The 19,765-nt window shown below is 37.1% G+C and overlaps 1 protein-coding gene across 6 annotated transcripts in view; it reads left to right on the plus strand.

The window, feature by feature from the left end:
* The first annotated feature begins 3,116 nt into the window (after positions 1–3,116).
* The window catches only part of ARMC3 (armadillo repeat containing 3), a 92,854-nt gene continuing 76,205 nt past the window's right edge, over positions 3,117–19,765 (plus strand). For all 6 annotated transcript variants that reach the window (XM_032349608.1, XM_032349610.1, XM_032349609.1 and 3 more), the window contains exons 1-3: positions 3,117–3,204; positions 6,713–6,761; positions 17,985–18,102. In XM_032349608.1, coding sequence (XP_032205499.1) covers positions 6,714–6,761; positions 17,985–18,102 — 166 coding nt within the window. In that variant the 5' untranslated portion in view covers positions 3,117–3,204; position 6,713. The remainder of the gene's footprint in view (positions 3,205–6,712; positions 6,762–17,984; positions 18,103–19,765) is intronic.

The following is a 19,765-nucleotide window of genomic DNA, read 5'->3' on the forward strand; positions in this document are numbered from 1 at the left end:
AACCCAAATGTCCATCAACCAGTGATTGGATGTTGTATATCCATGTAGTGCAATACTACTCAGCAACAGAAAGAGACAAGCTATTGATACATGCATACTATGAACAAATCTCAAAAGCATTATGCTAAATTAAGAAGCCAGACACAAGAGGCGGCATATTGCATGGTGCAATTTATAAGATATTCTAAAAATCCAAAATTATAGGGAGAGAAAACAGATCAGTTTTTCCTGGAGAAGAAGACTGGAGGGAAAAGTCTGACTTCAAAGGGGCATGAAAAAAATTTGGGATGATGGAAATGCTCTACAGCTTCATTGTAGTAATGGTTACACAACTGTAAACATTTATCAAAAATCATCCAGTTATATATGTTAAAATAAAAAGGACCCCAAAATATAGACATGCACAGTAAAGACTAAGAGCCTGGGGAAAATAATTAAGAGAGTAGCTTAAATTGCTTTATGAAAACTCTACAATTTGTCTCTACAACTTAACACTGTTACGTGTATTTTCAGGATGGGCTAGTATGATGCATTGGTTCTGAACAAGGCTATAAAATTCAAGTTGACTTCAGTTCAAGTTCTGGCTCTGCCATTTATGAATAGAGTGACCTTACACTAATTATTTCATTTCCACCTGAAAGGCTTATGGTGGGGATTTAATGATGCAATTAAATGCTTCATCACTGCTTGGTTCATATGGGCATTCAACAAATGTTAATTATTTAGGAACATTTAGAAAGAGCCTGGGTGGGGAGACACACACATAAACAAATAAATTACAGTATCTTGTGAAAAGAGCAGAAATAGAGCAAGTGTAAGGCGCAGTGATGGCAAAAAAATGAGAAATGTTTCACCATGTTTGGAGAAGCCAATGATGCCTTTGTGGAGGAAATCATGACTAAGATAAAATTTGAAAGACAAATAGATGGTTTTCATCCTCATTAGGAGAGTGAAGGGCATAAAATGTCATAGTGTACTTGGAGAATTATGCCCGAAGTTTGCCATTTCTTTCCTTTTCTTTCTTTCTTGAGTGATTAGAGAAGTTATTGCAGTGTGAAGGAGTCAGCCAGAATAAGCTCTGGAATGCTAATTTAAGAATCGTGTTGTATCTCATCCTGCATGTGGTGGAGTGGTTGGGAGCCAGCAAAGAGGGAAACAAATTACAAAGATTACTTTCGTCATCTTGGAGAAGGTGGATTGAAGCTAGGATGAAGCTAGAGGGAGATAGACCTGTCAGAAGTCTTGTTAGATGAAATCAGGTAAAGGATGGTGACATTCAGTGCTTTAGCTATGGGAATGGAAAGGTGAGAATAAATTCAACACAGTTTTAGGGGAATTCACATAACTGAATATGAAGGAAAATGGTTCCAAAATGACATTCACAATTCATGCTTGGGTATCTAGATGGGTAGTGGTACCTCTTGATATGTAGAAAAAACATATTCCTAAAGGGAAATGATGAGTTCAGGTGGGTAGTGTTGATATTTGAGATGCCTGTGGACATCCAGTTAGAGCTTTCCAGTAAGAGGAAGGATATGTGAACCTAGAGCTCAGTATTGAAGTCTGCTGGGGAGCTATATATATGGCAGTTGAAGTCACAAAAATAAAGATCACCCTCGAAAAGCATATAGTATGGGAAGGGATTCAGGGACAGGACCCTGGGAAATATCAACACTTAAGTCTATATAGAAAAGACCTTAAATGGTGGTCATAAAAGTAGGAGGATCAAGAACAAGTAGTATCAAGGAAACCAAGGAAGGTGTTTCAATAATGGGGTATTATCAAGAGAGTTATACGCAGCAGTGATGTCAGGAAGAATGAAAACCAAGAAACAGCCAATGGATAGGAGTAGTTTTAGCAGTGGGATCAAACCAGATCGCTGTGGTTTAAAGAGTGAATGGAAGTTAGTACATGTGGAAATATCAAATGTAGGCTACTGTTTTGGAAACTCAGTCAAGAAGAGAAAGAGAAAAACGGAATGAAGGAAATACAGGTTGAAAGGAGGTTTTTTGTTTCTGCTTTTTGTATGAGGCAAAGGAGAGACTTCACAGTATTCCCATATCAAAGGGGAAAAGGCTGAAGATCCAGGAGTGTATTATTTAATGCCCAATCCCAACCAGAAGATAGAAATCACAAGTTATTTGATAGAAAATTTAATATAAAAATTCTTAAATATGAATAAAGCTGTTTATCAGGTAATTTAAAAGGTGATATAAGGACATAAAGCGATATGAAAGAAGCAACTATAAGAAACATCTAACTCTCCTAGGGCTGGGGGACCAGCAGAGGCAGGCAAGGGATGGAGTTTTAAAAGTGTGATAGGAATTCAAGAGAGGGAGATATTTTTGTTTGCTTGTTTGTTTGTTCTTTTGTTGCTAAGATCCAATCAAAGAGTATTTTATGAAGACGGCATTTGAGCTGGGCTTAACTAAATAGAAATGAAAGAATGTTCCAAGAATTACACAAGTTGCACATGACCTGGCAAATAATAGATGCTTAATAAATATTTTTGAATGAATACAAGGCAAAATGAAGAGGGCCAATTGCCTTAACTGCTGATTGGAGGGAAGGGTGGAAGACGAAGAAGGGAAACGGAGGTCTAGGCCATTGGGAAGAATGCATGAAGAGGAAAGAAAGGCGGAAGGGGAGATTTTGAAGGGCCAAGATAAGTTCTGGGAGGGCAGACTAGACATCCTAGTGCACGCAGGGTCTGGGCCCTGCAGGTCTGCGGCTTCGTGGAGTCCGGACAGAAAGTGGAGATTTGTAAGTCATCCCAGGATTCTGGCCAGCCCTGTCCTGGGGAGAAAGCGGTAGCATCTCCGAGTTGGTGAATCCAGAACCAGTCCACAGGCGAGAAGCTGAGGCCGCACGCCTGCTGATTTACAGTTTGCACCTGCGCTCGCCTGCAGCTACTAGGAAGTGGAGGATTCTCCCGTCTATCCTGCCTCAAAGCAGTGGACTCTGGGAGCGGAGGACGCCCGAGCTCCTTCCCTATGGACCGCTTTCTTAAGGCGGGACAATGAGTTCCTCTGGCTGCCGAGCGCGAGCTTCCTGGGAGGAGGCGCGCGCTCCGCTGCGCGCGCAGCCGCGGCCCGGTGTCGCCTAGCAACCAAGAACAACAGTGGCCTAGGAGGCGCGCGCCAGCCGTGGCGGGTGCAGTTCTCCAGGTCCGAGGAGCCGCGGCTCTGAGGGATCTCCTGGCAGGTAAACGCAGGAGTGCGGCTGAGCAGCTACTCCCGCGGTTTGGAGAGGCCCAGGGCCAAGGTCCCAGCAGAACTTGGGCAAGGAGAAGGTGCCCCGCGGGTGGGGACATCTGGGCCACCTGAGGGAACGAACGAACACCTTGGAGGGGTTGTCGGTCCCTGCTCTATGCCCGCAGTATTAGACGGGGGTCGGGGTGGGCTTCCTAAGCATCCCGCTGCCTGCCACTTAACAGGTGACAAAACTGAGGCCCGGAGAGGGCATCTGAAAGATTCCGCTACTTGACTCTCAGCAAATCAAGAAGCGAGTCCCCACTTGTTCTAGCCTTCCTCCTCCCCGTAAGTTTTCTCAAAAAAGATCTCCCCGTAGACTAAAATTTAAAGTCGTGTAGTCCGAAAGTTCACCAAGAAGTACAAATGATTGGTACGTTTTCGGGGGGAAAATGTGGCGCCTCTCTAATAATCGGGAAGATGCACATTTAAAGCAGATTTGTTTTCGTACCCAATGCCGTGAAGTTCATGCCTTTTCATCCAGTTATTTTCCTTTACCTTAGAGAAGCAGGTGCAGAATGTGGATGAACATTTTAGGTTTAAGGATGTTCATTGCAGACTTAATTTCCCGTAATTTCAGGAAATTGGAAACAAGTGCTCAGCAATAGGAGACTGTCCAGATAAATAGTGGACTTTACAATATTATTTTATTTTATTTTTTAAAAAAGATTTTATTTATTTACTTGACAGAGATCACAAGTAGGCAGAGAGACAGGCAGAGAGAGAGGAGGAAGCAGGCTCCCTGCTGAGCAGAGAGCCCTATTCCTGGACCCTGAGATCATGACCTGAGCCTAAGGCAGAGGCTTTAACCCACTGAGCCACCCAGGCGCCCCTACAGTATTATTTTAAATGACATGATATGCTGATTCATTGGAGATGATTGGAGCAATAAATTGAGAATGAACTCTCTTGAACTTGTCCATCAGTTTAATATAGGAAGAAAATGGTTCCATTTTCCTACTATATTAGGAAGTTGAGAATAGGAGCTAGAAATCCAGGTAGGCTGGTAAAATCACTGTAGAAAACACATGAAAAAGGAACTATATTGAAATAGTGCTGATCTCCCTGAGTTTTTTCCTGAGTGATTTTTTTTTTTTTAAATCCAAGTGCCCTTCCTTGTTTTCCAAATTTTCTGTAACGAAATGTATTACCTTATAAAGTAGACAGTAGACACAAAGCTATACACTTAAACATGATTAAAATCACAAATTTTATAGTATGTTTATTTTGGCACAATAAAAGTCATCAATGGGCAGATGGTAAAATAGTCAAGAAAAGCAGGTTTTCTTCAGTAGAAAGGATTTATTTTCTTAATTTGACATCTCTGAAGCTTTAAAGGAAAACAAATTTTTAAAGAATAAAATAATATAAGGTAATTTGGTTGTAGCATGTTGATTTTAAGTAAAATGTTGAATTTACAAAGTTAAAAAAAAAACACCTTAGGATTATTTTTGAGGTTTATTGCCTCTGGCTCTATGTCAGTTGTATACTTCCTCCCGCATTAACTGTTATGCTCAAGATGGCAATAAAAACACAAACTAAATGCTTCCTACTTCAGGGTATTGCGTAGGAACAGCTCCATTGCTATAATCCTGTGTTAAGGCTATTCCAACCTCTGCACTCTTCAATATGCAATTATTCAAAGCCACTATCTTAAAATGGGAAAAATCAGTTCCTGAGTGAAAATCAGATTACCTACAGTAATTCTGAATTACAGGTGTAATTCAGTTCTCAAACACTATTCAGAAGCAGTTCTTATATAAATCAAAGTCTGCTATATCTTGGAATTGGTTGCAAAGAGCTGTGAAGTCTCTTTTTTCCTAGAGGTCAGTCATAGGATAGATTTTCATTCATCCAGAGTAGTTTCTGTGCATCTGCTTAGAATATTATAGACAAAAGCCTAGGGTCTTTGTGCTTGTTAAGCATCTATGAGATGATGTTTGAATTTTGAAAAAAATATTGCCTCTAAAATCTGAAAAGAAAATTGAAAAATTAATGTTAGATTTTTTAATTAATATTGTTACATTTGAAAACAGTTTTCTCATTTTGTAAGAATTTCCAAGTGCACAAACTGCTGAATAATTTCAAATGCTTAATTTCAAGACTTTTTAAGAAAAAATTGTATTTAATGGATAATGTGGGTACATTTTAATGTTCAATGTATTGGATATAATGTGAGGTAGTGCATCACAGCATAAACTTGCCCAGACCCTCAAAGATCTTGAAATTTATGTGACCTGAGCTTGGGGATGTCATTTCAGAAGTAACTAGGAGTTTTTCTAGGAACATGTGGCTTTTAAAAATATGTGATAAATTAGGGTCAGTGTCCCTAATGCTAGGAGTTGCAGTTGTATCTTGACAGACTATCTGGACTAACTCTGACATTGTAGATTCTCTCCAAGGATTTTTCACTTCCCAGAATTTCTCTGGAAACTATAGTAATTTCCTCAAGACTAGTTTATACCATCTGAGATTGCACAAATGCCAAGCATAACCCCACAAGCTCTCATGGGAGAAAATTCAAAAGATTTCTGGGGTTTTTCTAGCAGTCATCAACATCGGGAAAGTCCTCTGTACCCAAGTGGAGTTACTCCTCTGTGGTGTATCAATTGTGAGTAACAATGCTCTTGATGTTTTTCCTGCACAGTCAAGGACATGTGAGGTAAAAAGGGTCTTGCAAGCAGGAGCCCCAATTTCCCCAATATACAACTCTTCACATTCTCAGTTACTTTTTTTTTTTTTTGAGCTATGGGTTATATTAGAGAAAACTTCTGGTTATTTGGGAAAATGACACCAATGTTAGTTTAGTATTGGTATGTCTTGGGTATCATATATCAAATCATACTCCCAGGAAAAACGGTTAATGATTTTTATAAATAGCGAATGCCTAGTGTTCACCAGATACTCTCGGGATAGATCAGTGTGAGAAAGCAGTCCAAAATCCATCCTTTTGTGGCAAAACACTCTTGCAGATCTCAAAAGTAACTTGGATTTAGTCTCCCAAGCCCTCTAAGTGAGCTGTAAGCATGGTAAACTATTCCCGGTTATGTAAGTAAAAGTTTTGTCTCTAATGTATTGTCTTCCTTACGACCTGGAAGCCAGAACTAATGCTCAAAAAATTCCAAAAACACTGAGAATTTGAAATAAGAATGTAGGTAACATATTTGTACATGTACAATAATTTCTACATATATTAGTAGAAATACTAATATTAGCATAGTCTCTTTTCATGTACAGTTAAAATGAGGAAATAAATCTCTTTCTAAGGGCATAGGTGACATAGATTTGTACATTGTATAAACAATGTACAAATGATACTTTTTTTTTTAAAGCAGGCTCCACTCCCAGCCTAGAGCCCAACATGGGGCCTGAACTCACAACCCTGAGATCAAGAGTCAGATGCTTAATCAACTGACCCACCCAGGCGCTCCTATTTAACTATTTATTGCATCTTTTTCCAGAATGGGTAAAAAGATAAAGAAGGAAGCAGAACCACCTCCTAAGGATGTGGTAAGTTTCTGATTTGAATATTATAGTAGCACATTAACAACGAGTTTTAAAAATAAATTGTTCAAACAGTTTGGCACATACCAGTATATACATGAGTACACAATGGCAGAAGTCCAAAGTCTGACTAATGATAAGATTAGTTAGAGAAATCTAACATTATATAAACAAACATTTACAATGTTGTCATTACATAATTAGCACAATTAGAGAGTAATTATTAGCTTTTCCAGTATGTGGATGGCATGTTTATAAGCCTAGTTAATGAGCAAATAGTTTTGGTTTGTTCTTTTAAATATTTTAAATTTATATTTGCCTGTCTCTCATTAATGTTAATCATCCAAGTGCATTTTCAGAGATAACTAAAGTTTATGCTATAGCTATCAGATGGGGGTAGAAGGTTGTCTGAAGACTGCCGTTTGGACATCAGAAGTCTTGTATTTTCCAGTTCTATGGAGACGAAAGTGTGGGTTCATCCTCTTTTTCTATTCCCAATATTTGAGTAATGCATTTCCTACAACACGAAGCTCTGTCTCTCTTTTTAAATTTTTTTAAAAAAATTTTAAAAAGATTTTTATTTATTTATTTGACAGACAGAGATCACAAGTAGGCAGAGAGGCAGGCAGAGAGAGAGGAAGGGAAGCAGGCTTCCCGCGAGCAGAGAGCCCAATGCGGGGCTGGATCCCAATGAGGGGCTCGACCACAGGACCCTGGGATCATGACCTGAGCCGAAGGCAGAGGCTTTAACCCACTGAGCCCCCCAGGTGTCCCCCCATCTCTTTTAAATCATGGTTTTATCTTATTTCTTTAAGGTTTATCAATTACTGAACGATTGTGTTAAAAATAGAAAATGAACTTGGACAGTTTTCAGTGTGGAAACTTCTTTTGAAACAGACATTTGGTATCATTTTCTTCAAATAAAATGTACATAAAAAAGTGCTTATAGTCAGTCAGTAGACTCACAGGATTTTATAGTTGAGAGAAGCTGAGCTTAGCGCAAGATCTTCCCAACAACACTGGAGTTTTGTGGTTACAAACGTGAGCTACATCCCAGCTCTGCCTCTCATGAGCTGTGTTATTTGGCACAGTTGCCAATTGTGGCTGAGTTTTTTCAGCTTTTCAAAAAAAAATTTCTTCAGTGCGAATTATAATGTCCAATTCATTTTGGTTGTTGTAGGAATTAAAATGAAATAAAACACATCAAATTTTCAGTACCTGGCACATAGTTAACACTAGTAAATAAGACCTATTATTATGGGACTCCTTTAGACTCTGACATGGGCACACACACACACACACACACACACACCCTACATAACTCCTTGTGGATGATCCTTCAGTACATTTGGGAACAAAGACAGCAGAAGCATCTGTCTGCCCAGGACTAGGAAATCTTTGCAGAGATAGACGGTCATTGTGGTTCATGATACATTTTCATCATTCTAGTTGTTCTTCCTTTGGACATACTCCTAAAACATTCCAAATTCTCTTGTTTTTACATTACCACTTTTTATTGCAAAATAGCATTTTTTAAAAGATTTTATTTTATTTTTTTAAAAGATTTTATTTATCTATCTATCTAACTGAGGGGGAGAGACAGAGAGAACACTCAGAGGGAGGGGCCGAGGGGGGAGGGAAAGAGGCAAGTGCTGGGCTCCACACCAGGACCTGAGATCATGACCTGAGCCTAAGTCAACAGTTAGTTGCTTAACTGACTGAGCCACGCAGGTGCCCCAAGATTTTACTTTTAAGTGATCTTTATACCCAGTGTGGGGCTCAAGCTCACAATCCCAAGATCAAGAGTTGCATGCTCCACTCACTGAGCCCGTCAGGTGCCCCACAAAACAGCGTTATTGACATCTTAATACCGAAAAGTGAACTAATGAACACAGTACTTGATGATGAACACTGATTAAAATTGGAATTAAGAGACTATTAAACAACAGAAATATTTGTCTAATACACTTTCTATAATTTTGCAGTGTCTTTCCTCTGTATTGCAGTCCTTGCAAGGCACAGTCAAGGGCTTGAGAAACAATTTTAAATCCTAGCATTACCAGAAATCTAGCTCTTGTTTCCTCATGAGGTTCACAACAGCCTTAGGGACAGCCAAAGCGTGTGCAATGGCCAATGTCAAAGAAATTACTGCCTGTGTTTTCTTTGGGAGTTTATGGTTTCAGGTCTCATATTTAAGTCTTTAATCCACTTGAGTTTATTTGTGTGTGTGGTATAAATCGTCAGGTTTCATTCTTTTCCCTACACCATTTGTTGAAGAGACTGCCTTTTCCCCATTGTATATTCTTGCCTCCTATGATGAAGATTAATTGACCATATAAGCATGGGTTTATTTCTGGGCTCTTATTCTGTTCCATTGATCTATGTGTCTTATTTTTGTGCCAATACCATGCTGTTTTGATGACTATAGCTTTTGTAGCACATCTTGAAATCTGGTATTGTTATAACTCCAGCTTTGCTGTTCTTTCTCAAGATTACTTTGGCTATTTGGGATATTTTGTGGTTCCGTACACATTTTAGCATTATTTGTTCTAGTTCTGTGAAAAATATTGTTAGTATTTTTTATAGGGATTGCATCAAGTATCCCTTCATAGATGACTGGATAGAGAAGATATGAGATATATATATACACACACACACACCCCCACACACCCACACACACACACATATATATACATACATACATATATACATACAATGGAATATTACTCAGCTATAAAAAGAATGCAACAACACGAAAGGACCTAGAGGGTATAAAGCTAAGTGAAGGAGGAAATCAAAGACAGACAAATACCTAATGATTTCAGTCATACATGGAATTTAAGAAAAAACCAAATGAATAAACAAAACAAGAGACAAACAGAAAAAACAGACTTTAAATTCAGAGAACAAACTGGTGGTTGCCAGAGGGAAGGTAGGTGGGGGATGAATGAGATAAAGGGGGTCTAAGAATACACTTATCTTCATGTGAGCTGAGAAATGTACAGAATTTTTGAATCATATTGTACACGTGACATGAATATAACATTCTATGTTAATTATACTTTAAAAAAAATAGAGTGAGACACCCCCCCCCCCAAAAGGCATGTTACAGTTACCAATGGTCCTTGACTATTGCCTTTCCTCAAGGTCCTTCCATCCTTTCCCTACTCTGACTTTATGTTAATAAAGCTGATAGATTAGTGTGAAAGTATGTAATCACTTTCTATCTTGAAAATTCAAATACTTCAAAACAGTATGCCACAGTTTAAGCTCTCTGAACTTGGAATTTTTTCTAAGGTATAGCTCTTCAAAGTCTACAAATTTTTCTTGTACAAATTTTAAAGGAATACCAAATTTAAAAGATAAATATATAACTGCTTAATAAAATAAACTTTCCTGTGTCAACAAATAACAACTTCCTTATAGAGTTCCTAAAAACATTATTTCCAAAGATTTGTATTTTTATTAGTCTTCCATCTACTATTTAAAATGGGTTATGGGGACAGAAAGAAGAATGTTCAGTTATATGGTTAAAACAAAAAGCTCCCTTTGCTTTTCTTATTTTCTCATTGTCAAAGCATACATCTAATATATGCCTGTATGGTTTATTGGCCTCCATTCTTTTTCATGCAATTGACCACTACCTAAGAAGATGCTTGGATGTGGGGAAGATACAGCTTAAGTGAGCAGTGTAAGATTCTGCCTTCCCACATCATTTCCATGTCTAGCTGAAAGGTTGGTTGTGATGCTTTAAATAAAAGGCAAACTTCCTGTAGAGTGATTGCATAAGAGAGTTACTAACAAAGGATCTTAGTAGACAATATTTAATATAAGGCAAGATATTCAGTGACTGAGAACATAGGCTGCAGAGTTATACCGCCAGAACCTGAATCCTCACTCCATCATCCATCGTTTGATCTGGGGCAAAGTTTCCAACCTCTGTCCACTCCAGTGAGGAGGTAATGATAGCCACCTCATATCTACTCGCAGCAACGAGACAATGTAGATAAATAGAAGATGCTTAGAACAGTGCTTGGCACTAGATAAGAATTTAGTAAAAGTGGTTATTTTGAATCATGTAGTTGAGGGTACTCTTCATTACTCTGTAAAACTTTAGAGTTTTTATGAATTGTCTAAGGAGGCAGGGAGATCAGCTGTGGAAGACCCACTGGCCACTGAAGTTCCCAGTGGCCTGGGTGTGGCCATTATGATTCATGGTCAAGTCTTCAAGTCTATGAGCATTTGCTTAATACTTCAGAGGAAATCAAGTTTCAGTGGATAAATCCACAGCATCTAAACTCACTAGGGACGATGGTTCTGGAATCTCACTAAGTATCAAGTTAAAGAACATTTATTTTCATGCGTCAACACCTTTTCTCCATAGTTCAGTGCCATCTGGGGGAGGAGTATTGAGTCAGAGCAACAGGCAATAACAGAACTTGCTCCCTCACATGGGCAACCAAACCCAGTTCCTTGCAAGAGTGGGATGGCTCCAGGGTCCTTTTTCTCCAGGACGCTTTCATCAACCTCAGAATGCAACCCTTAATGCTCTGACACCAACTGCCAAAATGGACTTATTTCAGAAATGGAGCTTCATGGGACTTTATTTTCCTGTCTTTTGCTCTCATCACAGATAAATAAAATGTCATAGTTTAGAGGTGCCTGGGTGGCTCAGTGGGTTAAAGCCTCTGCCTTCTGCTCAGGTCATGATCCCAGGGTCCTGGAATCAAGCCCCGCATGGGGCTCTCTGCTCAGCGGGGAGCCTGCTTCCCTCCTCTCCTTCTGCCTGCCTCTCTGCCTACTTGTGATCTCTGTCTGTCAAATAAATAAATAAAATCTTTAAAAAGTCATAGTTTAATGAAAATTATTATAAATTAATAAACATATACAAAACTGTATAAAAAATTATCAGCTTGCTTACCTAGCTCTAAACCTTTAATTTGGGTCATAGGGAAAACCAGAGACCATTTTAGCTGTTTTCATTTTCATTTTTACACTTTTTAGCAGATTTTAACTGATGTCTAGATGTTCTTTACTAAAAGTTCATACTAGAGTGGTAGTCTGCTTGCTTCTGTTTATCTGTCTTTCTTTTCCTGTGTAATTGGTTCCTTGTGACCTGAGACCACTGATGTAGTAAACACATTCCAGTCGACATCAAAAAAGCCTTTTATTTGCCCTTATTGGTACCATAAAAGTCACTAAACTGTCATGATTTATATACTTTCGCTGAGTTCAACTTTATAATTTTGTATTCTTTTATACCTGTACTAATGCAGTAGTCACTGGCCACATGTGGTTATTTAAATTTAAATTTACAATAATTAAAGTAAAATCAATCAAAATTAGCAACTAAAACTTAAATGAAAAATTCAGTTCCTCCATCACATTACACTTCAAATGCCCAAAAGCCCCACGTGGCTTGTGACTTCTCTATTGGATGATGCAGAATCAGAACATTCCCATCATTGAAATTCTACTGGGCAGCACCGTTCTAGACAATCTTGTTTCATTACCAGAGATACAAAAATATCTCTGAGTCTATGGCTTCTCTAATTAACTGAGCTTAAAATTTCAAGTTTAGCCAAAATGCTTCCCCTTTATTACACTCTTTCTATAAATAACTTTTGTTCATCATTTATTTTGTACAGAGCGTGAAATTATAATTTCACAACCAGCTTGCTGGTGACTGACTGTGAGCTCCTCACAGGAAAGCAGATGGGATATGTAATTACAGCACAGTATTATTTATTTAGTTGTGTGGCATTCTGTTATAGCTATCATTTTATTCTCAGCACCCATTTTAATAAAAAATTACTATAATGCTGTAGGCTCTGTAGGAGAAACAAATATCATGCCAAGTTTCTCCACTCTCTGCCAAATATTCGTATTTTCCCTCTTTTAATAGCCCTTTAGATTGTGGCTCTCACAGTTTGAATCTTCCCTTTAAGCTTCTTATAACCCATATTACCTTTTTCTTAAGGATGACCAGAAGACATGGCAAAATACTGAAGTGTTTTCTCAACCATTAAAGAAGGATTAAAGATATTTATGATAGTTTTAGTTTAAATATATTTTCATGTACTCCTTTGACAATTGTAGTCATTGTGTCATGACATAGCCTTGTTTTAATATGGCATATTTATTCACATGCTTATAAAGTCAGCTTTAAAAATATTGAAATACCAGAATAGTAAATATTCTAGTTGGTGGAAACAGTCACTTAACAAATAATAATATAATTCAGATAGCAATGATCAATGAGGAAAAATAAAGTAGTCTATAGGGATGGAGAATGATCAGGCTACTTTAAATAAAATCCATGTCAGGGCAAGCTTTCCCAGTGGGGTCACACTTAAGAAAGACAAATGGAATGAGGAAGTATGCTATGCAAATATCTGGAGAGAGCACCCCAGCCAGAGAATAATAACTAAGGCCTTACTTAGTATGTGTGAGGAATGCCAAGAAAGTTGGTATGACTGGAAATTACGAAGCAGGGAGTACAAGCTAGGTACCAAAGGTGGTGGGATGGTGGTGATGATTGTTTTTTTTTCCTAATGTGCAAAAAGGGAAATCCAGTGGAGAGCTACAAGTAGAGGATTAGCAGCATCTCATTTATATTTAAAACAAAAAGCACAAGAGCATTCTAGCTCCACTGTGAAAGGAAAGTGAAAACTGGAAGACCAATTCAGAGGCTGTTAACAGAGGAGCCATGAACTCTGCAGCTAGCCCCAGACGGTAATTGTGCAGGCAAGAAGTGGCCATAGTTGGGATCCATGTTGAGGGTAGAGCTGACAGAATTTGCTGATGGTTTGCATGCGTTGTGTGAGAAGAAGAGGAGTTGGGGGATGTTTCAAGGTCCGGCTTGAACAACTGAGCAAATGATGGTAAACTTATTGAAGAAGATGCATACACCAAAGAAACAATGCAATGTCTTGAGTGCTATTCTAGAGAAGTTCAGAGGAATATAGCTGTGGAAAAAACAAAACAAAACAAAACAAAGCGACTCCCTCAAGCAACAACAAAAACCAAGGATTTTCAATATCTGAACTACCATGAATAAAAAGCAAAAAACATTATCCAGAAAGATGGAGGCCTGGTAATTAAAGTCAGACTTAAGCTTCTACAGTTTCAAGTATTATTATTTTAATTCTCTAGAAGTGAGATAAAAATGGCAAGTGATAGGTAACATGGTGATCACTGATGATGGTCTTAGACTATTTTGGTAAACTGATGAGGATGAAAGTCAGTTTAGAGACGTTCAGCAGGAAGTGTGAGAAGGAGAAAATGGAGAAAAATCAATAGTTCATAGAAATTTTGACCAAAAGGGAAGGAGAGATAGGATAGCATCTGGAAGGTGATTAACATCTAGGAAAAGATTATTTTTGTTTTAAAATAAGAGAGTTTTGAGAAGCCAGAGTTTAGAGAGGCTAAGATGGCTGGAATTTGCAGGGCCGAGTGCCAGAGAGGAGGGAAATACATAGAAAAATAGCTCCAGAAATTTGGTTAATGGTCCCCTTGATTCTTTGAAGTCAAGCAGCACAAGGTGAAAGTCATGCTCATGACAAAGAACAGGCATGAACAACTATCAGGGAGATGTAAGCTGCATAATTTTTAGACTCATACTGGTCTGGAAGACATTCTGATTTTGACCCAAAAGATTGGAGAGATCTTATTGAACATCTGGGGTATTAAATAGAGGCCCCAGCAAGGTCATGCCTTAGTAGTAGAATGGTTAATCCAGCCCTAGAGCAAAGCTTCCCCAGGCTTGCTGTAATAAGGCTTTAAAACACACCTTAAATAGATCAAGCTGAACCATAAATAAAACAACTGTCTAGCAGAACAAAATTCAACATCCTTTAAGAGAACCCCCCCACAAAAGACTCCAGACACTCAACAAGGTAATTTTCACAATGTTTAGCTGCCAATAAAAATTATTATATATGCAAAGAAATATGTGATCTAGTCAGAAGAAAACTCAGTTGTTAAGCCAATAGAGAAGATAAAATTGGATACTAAAAATATTCAACTATCCAAAAGAAGATAGGAAAAAAGGAACCAGGGACCAAATCAGAGAAATAGAAAACAACTAACAGGATGGTCCGTTAAAACCCAATTATATCTATAACTATATTAAATGTAAATGATTTAATACTCCAATTACAAGTGAGAGATTGTCAAACTGAATAAAAAAACAAGATCCAAAATATAAGCTGTCTATAAGAAATCTCCTTTCAGTATAAAGATACGGATAGGTTAAAAGTAAAAATAAGGAAAAAGATACACTGAAATAAGCACAAGAGAGCTGGAGTGTCTATATTAATACTAGATGAATTATATTACAGGGCAAATAATATTACCAGAGAAAAAGAGATATATATCATCATAATGAAAAGGTTCATTTGGAAAAATGGTCTTAAATGTTTTTCACCTAGTAACACTTGTTTAAAATACATGAAGAAAAAATGATACCATTTGTCCTTAGCATCAAAAATAATGAAATATTTAGAGATAAGTTTAACAAAATAAATGTAATACTTATATGCTGAAAAACTATAAAACATTGCTGAGACAAATTAAAGAAGACAAATAAGTGAAGAGAAATACTTGCTGGATACAGATACATTGCTGGTGGGAACACAAGACTGTAAAACAATTTTGGAAAAAAAAATTATTATTATTATTATTGTTAATTTTTTTTTTTTTGTAGAACTAAACATGCAGTACCAGACAAGCCAGAAATTCTACTGCTAGGTATTTATTCAAGAGAAATGAAAGCATATTTCTATAAGAAGACTTATATGAAAATGCCCATTGCAGCTTTATTCATGATGGTCCCAAATGGAAACAACCCAAAGGTCCATCAGCTGAGTGGATAAATAAGTTGTGTTGTATTCATACAATGAGATACCACTCACTGTTAAAAAGGAATGAATCACTGATACATGGAACCATCTGAATGAATCTCATAAGCATTCTGCCAAATGAAAGGAGCCATACATAAAGGGTACCTATGTAATAATTTTATATTAAATAGTCAAAATTAATCTATAGCAAAAGTAGGCAGATGAGTGGTTGCCTAGAGTGGATATGGGAAAGGGAATCAGCTGGAGAGAGAGGCAGGAGCATTGGGGTAATGGAAAGTTCCACATATCATTGGTTATACATATGAGTTTAGTAAAATTCATCATACTTACACTTAGGTGGATTTTGTCAAATCTAAGTTGGCCCTCTGTAAAGTAGACTCAAACGAAGCAATGGGAATAATTTAATTGTTAGGTGGAAGGTGATTACCCAAGAGAAAAAAAGGATGATTAATGGTATGACATAACTGGGAATATGTATGTTCTATGAGAGCGGGGGAATTGGTTATCTTGTTTAATGTGTGCTCTTCTCAGTGAAATGCATTTATTAGGGGTTGAATGAGTGTTTATTGAATGAATGAGTGAATTAAAGATGAATAGGTTAAAAATCCAAAACACACATTAGACATTGGGCTTAGGTAGTAGAAGAAGCATTTCCTTTAATATAATACAGGGATATGTGTAGAGGCTCTTGTGAATATGTGAGGCTGTTGTGAATTTGCTGATCATGAATTTATAGTAATACTGTTTTTCCCTATAGTTTAATGTTCTCTAAGAACGCTCAGTTGCTTGAGCACAAATGCAAAGAGAGAAATTCTTAATGTATGTTCATGGTTTGGATATTCTAAAATTGATTTGATAAGAAGACAGAAGGACACAAAGATTTATTTCGGGTTTGGCAGGAGTGTTATTAAAATAATAGATTATTAAATCTAAGCAGGATAAGAAATAAAGTGAAGTAAGAGTAAGACACTTAGGGGCACCTGGGTGGCTCAGTGGGTTAAAGCCTCTGCCTTCGGCTCAGGTCATGATCCCAGGGTCCTGGGATCGAGCCCCGAGTCAGGCTCTCTGCTTAATGTGAGAGGAGCGGGGAGCCTGCTTCCCTCCTCTCCTTCTGCCTGCCTCTCTGCCTACTTGTGGTCTCTGTTTGTCAAATAAAAAAAAAATCTTAAAAAAAAAAAAAAAAGAGTAAGATCCTTAGAGTAAGACATACACAAACAACAGCTTTAATTTGGATGTTAGATGATGCTATCCTGACATCCAACAGACATTTCCCCTACAAGGGGCATTTTTATTCCAGCTGTGCCCTTTTAAGTCATTGCTTACTGCTGTCTTCTCTGCTTTCCCAACCTTACACAATCATGCTTCCTTACTCAGAGTAATCTGTCCCTCCATTCTTAGCCTGAAACTGAACATCAATTTTTGTTATATACCTAGACACAGTAAGATGTCCATTTAGGAAGGGCCAACACAAAGAGCCAGCTAAAACTTTGAAATTTATTTTTTCCCCTTTAACATAAACAGAACACCCTCCTTCTCCAGTCTCTGGAAATGGAAGAAAAATGGTGTGATAATGTGTTTTCACCTTGACTGAGGAAAACCCATAGGAGCCATGAATTTGTTATTGTCCACCATGGCTACCCATGAATTCTCAAGATCTCATAACACAATAGAGATCTTCCTAGAGCTCTATATTTTTTCTTTACACTGTATTACCATTTGCCCTGTTTCAGATTTTATCCAAATGGCTTTTACATTTTGGTTTTCTATTTTACATTGTGGTTTTCTATTGCTTTTTAGTTATTCTGCCTACGTAATTTCTGCTTTCTCATAAAGAGTAGTGATTAGAAACAAGTACTGATTATTAGAACTGCCAGAGCATGTAATATATACCGGTACTCCAGGATTCTTGTGTATCAACTTAAAATTATGCTAGTATATGTTATTTAATGATCATCTATTATGTGCCAGACAATGTGCTAAGTGCTTTACATATTTGATCTCTAATCCTCTCCTTGATCCTTCAGGGAGAATATGTATCATTATGCCCATTATACAGAAAAGGAAAACTGAAATTCTAGCAGCATAAGTAACTTGCTTGATTCCACATAGCTAAGTTGAAAGACTAGATCCATCAGATTCCAAAATGCTTTGCTCTTCTGCCATTACTCCAGGAATTCCAAAGCCAATACTGGCACTATCTATCAGTGATTTTTTTAAATGAAAACTTTACAGTGCACTTCGTGGGCAGCGACCACATCCTTTTTGAATGATTACGTTCTCTTCAAGTTTCTAGACACTGTTCATTTTTTTATGTGTTTCTTAAAGCTCATATGTGAACCTGACATATTTTCTCTCTACATTTCAGTTTGACCCCTTAACGATTGAAAGCAAAAAAGCAGCAACTGTGGTGTTAATGCTTAATTCTCCAGAAGAAGAAATTTTGGCTAAAGCATGTGAAGCCATTTATAGATTTGCTTTAAAAGGTTTGTTTTTTTTTTTCAGTTTATTTTTCCATTTCATTAGTTTATTAAAATATTTACTACATAATGGGCCCTTTCTTCCTATCTTAAATTCACTTCTTGTCAGATGAATTCCTTCAGACAACCAGAATATCGTTTAATGCATTACCTGAAAGTAATATATCTCCCTAAGTGCCTATCTTAATCTTAAGGAGTAATTTAGTCACTGCATAGAATAGTCATGTTGAAGGTTTTATTGTAGTTTAAAAAATTGTAAGTCACAGGAGCTGCAAGAGCTCCCAGTGGTCAAAGCTGGAACAATTTGAGCAACAAAATAAAGTAGTATTGAATTATAACCCAAAGTATAAATAAGTATTTATTAGCCTGTACTGATACAAATAAATAATTGAATAAGTAAATAAATGAGAGAGAAAATAAAAAACTCCCATGCAGAAGAATTCCAAATAATTTATGTACTCTGACTTCAAGGAGGCAAAATGTAACTTTTCACTCTGTGGGTGTGGGCTTTGCATAGGGACTTCTTTTCAAAGATTGCAATATGGAAACAGGGAAAAAAGAGTAAGTTCATAGTGGAGAAACCTGACAAGCACTACTGAGTCAGGTGATCAAAATCAGCATCAATAGTGATAAGTCATAGTGATAATATGTGAACTTGACATGATGTAATGAAAAATGGCACTTCTGTAATTTTCCCCCAAAACTTATAACCCTGAAATCAGACAAGTTCCAAGTCAGGGACATTCTACAAATACACCTAACCAGTACTCCTCAAAACTGTCATAGCTATCAAAACCAAGAAAAGTCTGAGAAACTCATAGCCAAGAGGAGTTGAGGATAGGATATATGACTAATGTCACAGGGGACCCTGGATAGGATCCTGGAACAGAAAAGGAACATTAGGCTAAAAGTAAAGAAATCTGAATAAACATGGACTTTAATTAATAGTAACATATTAATATTGGTTTATTAATTATAACAAATGTATCTACTAATACAAAATGTTAATAATGGGAACATGGGTTTAGGATATGTGGTAACTCTGTTCTATCCGAGCAATTTTTCTGTAAAACTAAAACCATTATAAAAATTGGAATTTATTAAAACACTATACATGTTACAAGTTAGGTCCTATCTCAAGGATTATTCATAGAGGGTTTATAATCACAAATGGTAATTGTATTCTAATTCATTCCAAGTGATGATAAAAGTAGACTTTTATTATACTGTATAACATTTTAATTGAGAATACTGAAGAGTTTAGTATAACTTTGTATTTTTAACAAAACCATTTAAACTAAGAAGGGAGCAATTTGAATTTTAAGGAAATGATACTTACATTTAAGGAAATGATACTAAACATTGTTTTGGGACTTGTATGAGAAGCAACAAATCACTCAAGTAGCAAATGGTGAAATACTCACCTTGATATATTTCACTCTAGTTATTGGGAATCCAGATAAAAACCAGAATCATTACTTCTGGCAGGTATGGTTTGTGAGTAATTGTGTAGAATTCTAGGCTGGATTTCAGGGAGACATTGGATCATGAAGTTAGGGCAACTTGAGTCTCACTCAGCTATACAGAATCATCAAATGCCATCTTTTTTTTATATGACATGAGGTAAAGAAATAGATAGATATATATTTTATGTGAAATCAATACAGAA

Source organism: Mustela erminea, chromosome 6 (genome assembly GCF_009829155.1).
Source record: "Mustela erminea isolate mMusErm1 chromosome 6, mMusErm1.Pri, whole genome shotgun sequence".
Classification (NCBI taxonomy): Eukaryota; Metazoa; Chordata; class Mammalia; order Carnivora; family Mustelidae; genus Mustela; species Mustela erminea.